General features: G+C 32.6%; 2 protein-coding genes across 2 annotated transcripts; one reads left to right on the top strand and one right to left on the bottom strand.

Annotated features, from left to right (window-relative positions):
* Positions 1-230: 230 nt before the first annotated feature.
* HELRODRAFT_173841 (hypothetical protein) lies at positions 231-1,498 on the bottom strand (the record flags this gene model as incomplete). The annotated part of the gene is made up of 4 exons (XM_009020444.1): positions 231-490; positions 578-826; positions 987-1,137; positions 1,418-1,498. 4 exons carry the CDS (start codon positions 1,496-1,498, stop codon positions 231-233), a joined length of 741 nt encoding a protein of 246 aa, XP_009018692.1.
* Positions 1,499-2,410: 912 nt separating this feature from the next.
* HELRODRAFT_80870 (hypothetical protein) lies at positions 2,411-8,720 on the top strand (the record flags this gene model as incomplete). Its single annotated transcript, XM_009020443.1, has 6 exons — positions 2,411-2,875; positions 3,017-3,416; positions 6,461-6,660; positions 6,719-6,818; positions 7,004-7,156; positions 8,488-8,720. 6 exons carry the CDS (start codon positions 2,411-2,413, stop codon positions 8,718-8,720), a joined length of 1,551 nt encoding a protein of 516 aa, XP_009018691.1.
* Positions 8,721-12,627: the final 3,907 nt, after the last annotated feature.

Raw genomic sequence — 12,627 nt, 5'->3', positions numbered from 1 at the left:
TGATAAATATAAATAATTTAAAAAACGATGATAAAAATACGGTACGAAATAATGAACAATTGAACCAAAAACTGATCGAAGCTTTAAATATATTTTGTCAGTGATAACAAAAATCAATTAGTATGATACTTTTCTTGGCACAACATCATTCTGCAAATTCTATCTTGCTGACAAGTATGTTTTTTGGATGGGCAAAGTGACAATTTCTTTTTAGGCATTTTTCATTGCTTTCACCAGTACACTGTCGGATATGCATCAAACCATGTAAAACAAATTTCTGGCACCATCTCTACTATGTTAAACCAGCTGGGGGCATAGACCTGAACAATGAATGATACAATTTTCAGCATTTCTTCTGACAGGTTTTCAGTGCCATTGTATAAACTCAAGACTCTGTTGGCAAATGTCAGCCATCTCGCTTGATAGATACTTTCCGGGAAAGCAGAAGCCAAAAAGTTTAAATCTTGTTCTACTGCATTGTCCTTGCCCTCTTGTACCACCAAAAAAGTCCGCAACATTTAGCACTGGTTTTCACTAAGATCTTTCTTGATTTCATTCGATACATTTTCAGTGCAACCCGGAACTGCTTTAAAATTAATAATTATTAATCCTTTTAGATCGAAATTTAATCTGCTTCCAATATTTCTACGGAATGCTGTAAGTCCTGATATTGTACCATCCAACTTAGTAAAAATTGCACAAAACGGCAACTCATTCAAATGTGACATACAGATAAGCCACTGCAATGGGCGGTTTAGAGCTGTTCCAAGCAGACGGATCACACCATTGTGCTTTCCAGTGTTGACATTTGTACACAAAAAAACGGCTGTCAGGATTTCATTAGAACCAGTTTTATGAATAACTGACAATCTCAGATGCAATATCTTTTGCTTTGCCTATCTGCGGTGCCACATGATCTACATAATTTTGACCGGGGTAGCCAATTATAACATAATGATCCTCTTTTTTAGTTCACACAACCCTACCTATAGCCAGCAACCGTATTTCATCAATTCGTCCATCAAAACCAATACATCTTAATCCTGACGCTTTCTTAACTCGGCTCTCTAGAAATTTACCTCTCCAAAAAATGCGCTGTCTTCTCAGTTTTTTTGGCTCAAGCATGAATTCTGTATTCTGTATTTAAATATGAATGGAATATGTCATCTATTCAACATCTTAGTTTGTGAATTTTTTCAGAAAGTCATAACTAATACCAGGCGTAAAATGAATTGAATTGTATAAAAATGTTAACATAGTGTAGGACCTCTAGAATATGAAATATATGGTTCAAACTTTACAGAAATACTTTTTAGCATAGTAAGCAACTTTTGACACTTGAAATGACATATGTTCCATTTTTTGCCCCACCCTTGTAGGTTTTTTCAGAAAGCTTACATACCCGCCGTAAAGGAACCTGCATGCCTAATCTCTGAAAGTAATAGCAGACCAGATAGTTGCACTCTTGTTCCGTGGTCCCGTGGTTGTTGTTTGGCATAGGATTTGACGTTTCCCCAATCGCTAGCTGTATTTTAGAAAATATCGCCAAATGTCCTTCTGTGCCAGACCCATGACTAACATAAGCAAGAGAGTTGGAGAAAAATAATAATTTTTATGACTGTTTTTAACCATCGGCTTGTACATGCATACATATATTCGTACGTATGTAAATGCATACATTATGATACATTTTGGAAAAGGAAAAACAGGGTTTTTGTGGTTGAAATGCCATTGGATTGATTAGATTGGACACGTTTGCTCAGTTCGTCAGTCAGCCAGCACATAGAACAATTTGATCAACAATCGATCGATGGATCAATCAATAACAACTACATACTCATCATTTCTGTATTGCTCATTAGGTACTTTTGAAATCGCACAATGAACATGAACGTCTGCATTGGTCTATCTCTAGGTGATTCGATGAACAACAAACTCCGGCTTATGCAAATCAATTTTTTGCGTTCAAAGACGTTCTATAATAGATAGTAATAGTAATGACTCCATGTTTGATATGCACGCATTACAAATGAAAATTTTTTTACATTTCAATCACAAAAACAGATGCATTGGCCTACAACACATTGGTCAGTTCGGTTCAACCGATTTTCAATTAATAATAAAATTTTTACAAACACGCGCGCGCACACATGCAGTTATACGTAAGACGATAATATTTTCGTTGGAATGAAATTCAAAATGTACGGTAGCAGTCTCGATCAATGTGGGGACATGCTACCTGAAAATAGCACACGTTGCTATGCAAAGCTTTTGCAAATAACAAAAGCATCGAATGCTCTTGTTTGCAAACACAGTACGTACCAACATCACTTAAAATAAGTGAATGTTAGATTAAATATAATTTTTAGTTTTATTATTACTTATTTCTGAAAAAGTATATTTTCATGAGATGTTGCAAGATTCAGAAGACACGATAAACTCCAGCCTACCGTCAATTTATAACAAGTTGCATTCGAGTCCGCGTTGCATCATCCTGCATTACTCTCCCTTCAAAGCTGTTTGGGACTGGATAACTCTCTTATTTGTCGTTTACACTGCATTTCTAACTCCATATATAACAGCATTTTGTTTGAACAAAGATTTTTCAAAATCTCAATTGAACTTGGACCCATCGTTAAGATTGGCATATGCGGAAACCAGTTCGGTCGATCCTCTTGTTATTGTTGACGTTATAATCGATATTGTTTTTCTATTCGATATTTTTATTAATTTTCGAACAACATTTTTACTGAACGGAGATGTAATAAGTGATCCTCAGAAAATAGCTATAAACTACATAAAGAGTTGGTTCTTTATCGATGCAATAGCTGCCATCCCATTCGATCTTTTACTGTTTGGTTCAGGAACAAGCAGTGTAAATTTTATTCTCTCAATATTTTTATTCAACTAGTTTCATTAGATTATAATGATTGTTATAATCAATTAATCATATTAATATATTTTATAATTTTATGTAATATTATATAATCATTGACGTTCTTATTCATAATTGCAGACAACAACGATTGCTGGAATATTGAAAATATCAAGATTAATTCGCTTGGTACGAGTTGCCAAAAAAATAGATCAGTTTTCAGAATATGGAGCCGCAGTGTTGTTGCTTCTCTTGGCGACATTTGTCCTCATATCCCATTGGCTGGCTTGCATATTTTACGTCATTGCCTTCATCGAACGACCAACATTACATGCTCCAATCGGCTGGTTAGATTATTTGGCAAATATAACTGGTAAGCCATTTTTGAAGAACGAGACCTTTAGTGGGCCTGATATACGGTCCATCTACATCACATCTTTGTATTTTACGTACACCATACTGACCAGTGTGGGATTTGGTAACATTGCTCCAATTACAAATCTGGAAAAAATTTTCAGCATTTTTGCTATGATGCTTGGATGTAAGTATTTTTTTAATGGGTTGGATTTTAAATTAAACTGTTAAAAGGCAAATTTTTGTTAATTATATAAAAGCGTTGTTTCGATAAATATTTATTTTTAATTTATTTAAACTGTCAAAAGTATAGAATTAAAATTATGAATGAGTAAAACAAAATTAATGTAAACTATTTGCACTGGGATGTAAATTCCAAGTTCTAAATGACAAAGTGGCAAAGAAGATGCTTCATTGAACAAATTTTGCAAAATTAATCGCTTAAAAAATCGTTGAACTCGATGGCGACGACCTTGCTTAACGAATATCATTATTAGCAAATTTTATTGATAATCCACATTTTTGTTTTCAGTTAGTTTTCAGTTTGTTTGTTTTTTTTTCATCTGAAAAAAAATGACTCAATTTTGTAATTTATCACTAATATTTAGGTCACCACTTTCCCATCTACGGTTTTCTTCATTGGAAATTGACAGCAGTTAAGATTATTAGTTTACTTCAGATTTATAACAACTATTTGTGGCTCCTTATTTTAAATAATAATAATAATAATATAAACATTTATGAAGCGCCCATTCGCACAGCTGCTTCAGAGGCGCCCGAAGCCCGTGTTAAAAAGATGAGTCTTTAATCCCTTTTTGAAAAGACTCAACGAGAAACATTGCCTTAACTCAGGAGGTAACGCATTCCAGACATACGGAGCAGCGTGACAAAAACCGCGGCCAGCCAGGCGGGATCCGGAAACGGGAATGTTTAGGAAACCTGTTGAGCTGCTGCGGAGTGATCTAGTATGTTCATGTCTGGATATGAGGTCGTATAGATATGTTGGGGATTTTAATAAGAGGGTTTTGAAGGTAAGGACTGCAATTTTGAAGATGATTCGAGCGGAAATTGGAAGCCAATGAAGCATTGGAAAAAGAATGGAAGAACTAAAACGATGAGGTTTATTAAATATCAGTTTAGCAGTTTTATTTTGGATAGTCTGTAGCTTTCTGACAGATGCACGTGAGGCCCCATACAATAAGGAGTTGCAGTAGTCTAATCTAAAAAGGATCAAACATCTGCAAAGGGCAGCAGCAACATCACATGTAATCATATGTCTAATATGTCTTATTGTGCAGAGGTGATAGTTGCAGGATCTGACGATTTCTGATATGTGTTTATCAAAATTTAGATGTCTGTCAAAGTGACCCCAAGCAACTTGATCGCATCCGAGATAGGCAATGTGGACCCTGCTATGTCCATTTCCTCGAGCTGAAACCTTGACAGTTGTTGATGTGTCCCAATGACTATAATTTCAGATTTGTTAGGGTTGAGAAAAAGAAAATTATTAGCATACCACCGACAAACCTCGCTAGTACAATTGCTTAAGACTCGAAGTTTGCTTTCAAGATCGCCAGAAGTGACAGATGTATGCAGATGAGTGTCATCGGCGTAGTGATGAGAAAATAATCCATTTTTACTAAAAATGTCGCTAACAGGAGATTCGACCGAGAGCGGAACCCTGAGGGACTCCAGTGCCGATCAAACAGGTAGAGGAAGTATGGTTTCCCAGCTTCACAAACTGCTGTCTGCAGCTCAGGTAAGATCTAATCAGTGATAGTGCATGACCATCCACCCCAAACTCTTGTTGTAGGCGTTCGAAAAGAACCGAGTGACTGGTGATATCAAAGGCAGCGGACAAGTCGAACCCAACTGCAATGATTAACTTTCGGTTGCCAGCCTCATTAAAAATATCATCAGCAATGTGTAGCAATGCAGTCTCAGTGGAATGATGAGAACGATAAGCAGATTGATGATTTGGATAGTTATGATTGGACATTAGATGGGCACGTAGTCTTAGCAATATGACGCACTAAATGTTTTAATTTGTTATTGCCTAAATTCTTTATTGTCCAAATTGTATAAAAATTTAGTATACCAAAAGGTTTTTTTATTTAAAATTTAGTTTTTATAGAAACATCACCACCTTTTTAAATTTCTTTCAACAATGCAAACATTTCTCGCGTACATGAGTGAGTTCCCGAGCTGACCGGCTCGCGCTAGTTTTTCAAATTCTCCTTGAACTGAAATTTTGCAGTTATTCTGATCAATTTAATTGTTTTATCGTTTCCTGTGATCCTGCTGTTTTTTATTTTTTGTTGCTCTTTTTACATCTTCAGCTCTTCTTATTTGGCGACAAATTTAGGTGTGTTTTCCCGTTTTTATCACTTTCATTTTTCATCTTTTAAATGTCATCTAATAGTCCAGTCTATAAATTTCCATGTTTCATCGGTAATCCACAATTTTATTTTATTCATTTGATTTCAAAATATTTATTTGCTGCAGATTGTTGAGGGCTGCTTTCAAATTTTTGACTCTTGTCTACATTTATGTACAAAAAGAGAACAAATTTATAAATTGCAAGTAATTTGTGTTAATTTCTAACTATTTAAATCTAATGAAATAAATTTCTATGTAAAATTCTATTAAAATCCTTTCTTATTTTTGTTGGGATTAATTAAAATATGCTTTTTTTGGAATCTTGTGAAGTTATTTTATAGATACAATGCTATTTGGTTCCCACATTTTTTGTTCTGAATGTGGAGCTCTGATATGCGATGAACTGTTCACACATTATTCTTTAAATACAGTGAAGCTTTCTGCCACAAAGGCTGTAACATCCACGCCTTACGACATTCATACACATTTTGTATGAACGCGCAAGCACCGCATCATAAATACATATAGCGTATGATACTCTTTGAGTGATTTTAAGGGGACCAGGCCATCCATCGCGCAATAACCACGCGACAACAAGTTTCTAAATTGTATTTAATGTGGCGCCATAGAAGCAGCTCAGTGCATGTAAAAGCGTTGAAAACAAGTTAATTAGAAACTGAGTTATGATTCTATGGTCAAGGTCACTGAACTGAATCTGCCTATAAAACATCACGATTTAGTTGGGCAATTCAAAATGTGTTTGACATTTAAAAAGTTCATTATAAATCAGCATCAATATGTAAAATTCTGGAAAAAGTATATTAACAATTTTATATTGTACGTATTTGCCAGCTTTGATGAGTGCAGTTATATTTGGAAACGTTTCATCGATTATGCTGAGAATTTATCAAGGCAGTGGTGAACAGCAAGAATTGCAAATGAGTATAAAAGAGTTCATCAGATTCCACGCGATACCAAAGTCTCTGGCGAACAGGTTGCTGGAGTCACACGAACAGTCAAGAAACTTTACAAGTGGAATTGACATGAATAGCGTACTGTTTATTTATTTAACAACCATAATAAATATTTTCATGCATATATACATTTAAGGTTTTAAAAAGTTTCCCTGACTGCATGCAAGCAGATATTTGTCTACACTTGAACAGAAAGTTACTAAGCAGCAACGAAGCTTTCAGTCAGGCCAGTCCAGGTTTTGATCATTTTTATTTTTTTAAATCTTATATAAACCTATCTAATGAAAATAAATGAACCTAAAAATCTGGTTAAAATATCCGAAAAAACCGATAGCTAGTTTTTTTAGAGATAGCAAATTATAAAAGTAGTAAATAAAATTCACATGTAAAGATAAATCAATACATAGCTTTGTTTTCGAAGGTTGTATCCGTGCACTTTCAATGAAATTCAAATCCACGCATGCTCCCCCCGGCGATACATTGATACATCCAGGAGATATCCTCTCATCAATTTACTTCATCGCCAGAGGTTCTATCGAAATAAGCAGGAACGGAAACGTTATCTGTCAACTAAGTGAGAATTTTTATAATTGACACATCTTTTAAAAGTGACTCACAACACCTCACAATTTATATTTTGTTTTTTATAAAACTTATCTGGATAAATAAATTTAACACAAAAGTTATTTAAATTTTAACTTTTTGAAAATACTTACAGTAAACAAACAATAATAAATAATAAATTATTTTTATTGACTGCTAAGTCAGTGATGGGCAAACGTTCCCATCCGGTGGTCACACTGACAATTGTAATAAGGAATAAACGCAGTTGTCTATAATTTGTTATACCTTTTTCAAACGTGATACCAAACTAATCACCGTTATTTTCATTGAAACATTCAAAGTTGAATCTATTTTTGGCTTATTTATATTCAAATAAAAAAATATTTGCTCACAAAACATGTGGACCCGAATTTTAAAACAAGTTTAACAACATGGTTTTATTAATAAGCACGCACAATGAAGAAGTAATTAACAACTAAAACGCAATATTCTTAGGTATAAAAAACGCAGAGATTAATTAATTATTCTTAAACGTAAAGCTAAACTACTTGAAATGTTCGCGGTCCACGTGAAATGGACTGGCGGACCGCAGCTTGCCAACCTCTGCGCTAAATAATAAAAAATATTCAATTTGTTTTTTTTAATAAAATTAAGAAATGAGCTTAAATTTTTAAAATTTTAATTTTTGAAAGAGTCGTTGTTTTTTATTTTGATTTTTCCTGTTTCCAAATTCAAAATGGCATGCTTACTCAAGCAATCTCAACAAAAGCCTACACCGAACAACAAATTTTGGTATAAAAACAATCGTCGCTAAATTTAAGGAAATAAATAAATAGCCACCACGTAGCTTGATAAAAGTACAAAGTTCTGATTTTAGAGAAAATTTTTTAGTTGTCCCTGCCCATGCATGGAATAAAAAGAATTTTCAACAATTTTTTTGTATGTAACAAATTATTCTTATGTTATGATATTCTAATTCTTTTTATTGAATTGAAGTTTTAAGTTTTATAGAGCACATTTTCGAAAACTGATAAATTTGGTTGAAAAGTTACTTGAGATATTTATTTAAGAAATAATGAAAATTTTGAACGTGTTCCCATCTATCCCTTGTGTCTGCTGAACAGGGCTATTTTTCAATCTAGACTGTTTTAGTTCGCCCGCTTTCTTCTTTTATTTTTTGTTAATAAAATAATTTTCTTTCTATTATTTTTACTTATTATTGCTTATAACATTTTAGTCGTACAGCGGTTTTGACTCATACGGTGGATTACAATATTGGGATATATTAATATAATGCAGTTTTGTAGAAAATTTTTAAAAATTATAGAAATGTATGTTCAGATAAAGATGATAGTTTCGGTCAGAACATTGGAAGCTCATATCTGGAAGATGGACAATGGAAGGCCTTGAAGAAATCAGCATACAGCGTTATTATTTCATCGTATTCAGACTTGCACAAGATATCAGTTCAGGATTTACGAAACATTTTGGACATGTACCCTGAGTTTTCCCAAAGATTTCTTGAAAAGTTCCACGTGACTTTCGATCTGGGAGAGTTGTTAGATGTGAGTTAGAAAACTGTTGTAAAATTATACTTTTCTCTCCTTTCTCTCTCTTTCTATATATATATTTTTTAATAGTTTTTAGTTTTTTTATATGTAATAAATAAATAACATATATATATATATATATATATATATATATATTGGTACGAGGTTCTCAGCGATACAAACTTCATTAAATATTTTTGCCCATTTTGCTTTGATTAGTTTTTTACCAATAGATTCAACATTTCGTATTTGGGTTAAATCTTATTTATTAAAGAGTTGTGTCATAGTGCGGCTTACAACGTTGTTTCGGCGTGAGAGCCATCTTCAGAGCCTTAAGTAATATATTTTTGTAAATTAGAGTATGTTGAATAATTATAAAATGTATTAATATATGAAATTGAAATAGAATAAATTACGTTCAAATGTAATTAAGAATATATCAGATAAGAAAATAAATTAGAATAAAAGAAATATGATAAGTTAATTCAAATATATAAAATAAAATGACGATAAGTCATATATATATATATATATATATATATATATATATATATATATATATATATATTTACAATATTCTATAAATTCTACCGAATGTTTGGCGTTAATATGTTTGTAGTTCGTTTTTTCGATTTTTCTCACTAAAGTTTTTTGGTGAACGTTTAGTTTATTAAAATTCAAAATAAACTTATTTTTCGAATTCATGCTGCAAATATGGCCATATTTCGATTCCGAATGAATCATCACCAGTGCTCCTTGCTGTATATATAGGGAAATATTGACTTTGTCAAGATGAACTTTGACTTGGTAAAAATTAACTTTGGTGTTGTAAAATTGAACTTTGATGCGAATTAGGTGTCAGGTTTCTTCTTTGGTCTCCTTTTCTTCATCGATAGCATCATATTCATCTTTGTCACTATTTACAATGCTAGTTTTTATTACTTCTTTGTTTTCGTTGTTGGTTAAGCGCCGGGTTGGAAGTGAGGTTGTCATTTTTTGTTGTATATTTATTTTTGGTTTATTGATGTCGATTAGGACTGCTTCTGCAATTTTAAGATGCGTGTAGTTGCTGTTCTGGTATATTACTTTGGTGTTGCTGTCGAGGATTTCACGGCTAATTGTGATTGAGTGTGTTGAGTCCAAATGAGATTTGATAGCACCACTCTGTTTATGCATCGTAAGCCTTCTAGTCAGTGAGGTAGTAGTAATCCCGATATATGAGTCATGTTGACGTGCACAGCCGTCAAAAGGGCAATTAAATTCATATATTACGTGATTACGCTTTAACTCAGAGTTATCTCTAGGACTGCAGTTGTTTTTCAGTATTAGGTGAGACGTCTTTTTATTGTTGTAATAAATTCGGAGTTTAACTTTACTGTTTGGGTTGGTTGGTGTGACATTTTTATTGATGATATGTTTAAGAATATCCATTGTTTACAAGCAGGTTAGTGACTCTCTTTAATTCAGCGTCGCGATTTTCAATATCGGAAGAGTGTGTGAATGCTCGGTTCACAAATGATTTTATTGTGCTGTCTTTAAATTGTTCGGTACATTCACTTTGTCCATTCAAACAAATTCCTGTATTCGTTTCTTTGACATAGACCGCGGTTTTGAATCGTTCTTCGCCACGGGTGACCAACACATCGAGGAAAGGTAAACGTTGTTCCTTTTCACTTTCAATAGTAAATCTAAGTTTTGATTTGTTTAAGGTACCAAGAAGTTACAAAATATGGCCTTATTTGCAGCATGTTACAAAATATGGCCTTATTTGCAGCATGAATTCGAAAAATAAGTTTATTTTGAATTTTAATAAATTAAACGTTCACCAAAAAAGTTGAACAATGTTGAAAGTAGTGTTGAATTTTTGAAATGTTGCGTTAACAACAGTCTGTTACCAAAATATATATATATATATATATATATATAACTTTAATAAAAATAATAAAAATTGTATTTCAAATTGATTGATTTGAAATTACCGCAGTTGCTTTTTAAAATTGTAAAGATATTGGACAAATTTGAATTAATTTGAAAGGTTGATTATATTTATTGGTTATTTAACGGTTTTTAAATTGGTTTTTGAATTGATAATTAAGTTTTAATATACACACAATTTGCTGGTAGTTCATTATCATGTGTATCGGGTTTGGTTTGCTGCAATATATCATCTGTTAATTGTGTTTTGACAGTGTAATCAAATCATGGCCGGAAAAAATAATGCGTTGAAAACTACCTAGGATGAGAATCATAAGTTACAAAGAGTCAGTAAAAGTTTAATGTTATTAGAGTGAAGCTTCCTATTACGCTAAAATAACTGATAAGACATATGAGTTGATAAATGTATATGGAATATCATTTATAGAATTTGTTTACTGTCAATAATAAAAAGTCAAATAATTAAAAAAGTTGAAAGCTATAATGCCGAAGTAGTCGATAAAATGAACAAGTGTCTGCTTTGTGTTTTGACGAACTGGTTTTGGTCTTGGAGCATATTACGATGTGGAATTCAAATCTTTAACAGAAAGGAAATTTTAATGTGCATGTTGAAAAAATTACTAATTCACACACCGTTCGTTTATAAAAAATATTTGACATGCTTCAATTAGTAAGTCAAGTTGGACCAACATAGGCGCTGGATGGTACTCTAGATCTCGTTGATAGCACTCATGATTTTGCTGTCCTAAACACGATGATATTTTCAAGTGGAATTTTTTCAGATCTCAGTAATATAACATTTGAAACAGGGGTTGCTCAAGCGGGTCGTCAAATAACAAGAAGTTATTGTCAGGTCGTGGAAAGTGCAAAACGAGGTCGATTTCATAGAAGCAGTTTTGAATTCTCGGTTGTCTGGTACTTGTTACTGCAATGACGTTGGCTACGAGTTTGAAGTTTTTAACAGAGAACTGAAGAGTATTGTTAAAAGACCTGTACCTGAACGTGGAAATTTTTTACAAACAAGATGTAATCTAAAAAGACAAGTAGCAACTAGTCTGATGATGAAATTAAGCTCACTGCTTACCAATTTATATAACGCTGGTTGACGATCGGCAAAAAATTAATTTTTTACATTGTTGTGATCATGTTTGAAACGCTAAATGATTTTTCACCAAAATATTCGAGTAATAAATTCACGAGAAAGGCAGAACTACATCATCTTCTCATCTTAGACCAAGTGACGTGATACCTGTGACACGCTTCCAAATTGCTTCACGCGATATCGCCTTGCTGGTTCTAACCACTCTGTGGAAGTGGAACAACTTGCCTGCATCATTTAGATGACCCGGAGCTAGTCTTGTATTATTTAAAAAAATGAAAAACAGTTTTATTTTATTAGTTTTATGTTGTGTATAAATTTTTATTTATTTTGTTGGATACGTACTCTTTTTGTTTTGTAATATGTGAGAGCACCAATGAAAATATTTAATGGACGCTATATACATTTTTCTTAATAATAATAACAATGACAATATATATATAAATTGTTATTGTATATATATAGATAATATATATATATGTATATATATATATTTAGATAATATATATATATATATATATATATATTGTTATTGTTTTATACATAGGCGGCGACTTGTATGGGCTTTCGGGCTCGAGCCCCCCCAATATTTAACCCTTCGGGCTCAAGCCTATCTTGAGCCCCCCCAATATTTGAAAATAAATATTTTGAATTTATATTCAGTTATTATATTTATATTCAATTTTTATTTTCTTATAACTATATTGGCTGGATATTAGCTTATTTATGTATAATTAATCATCAAAAACGTCTGAGAGACCTGATCTAATTTCAACTATGTTTGCATAGTAAAAAATATTTGTTACATGTCAATTACAATTAACGTTTTGAGAAATGCAGATTTATTTTAAAAATAATAATGATCTAATATTCATTATTTTTGATCATTTCCTTTTC

The sequence above is a fragment of the Helobdella robusta genome (assembly GCF_000326865.2).
Source record: "Helobdella robusta unplaced genomic scaffold HELROscaffold_28, whole genome shotgun sequence".
NCBI lineage: Eukaryota > Metazoa > Annelida > Clitellata > Rhynchobdellida > Glossiphoniidae > Helobdella > Helobdella robusta.
This window is presented reverse-complemented; position numbering and strand designations above follow the sequence as displayed.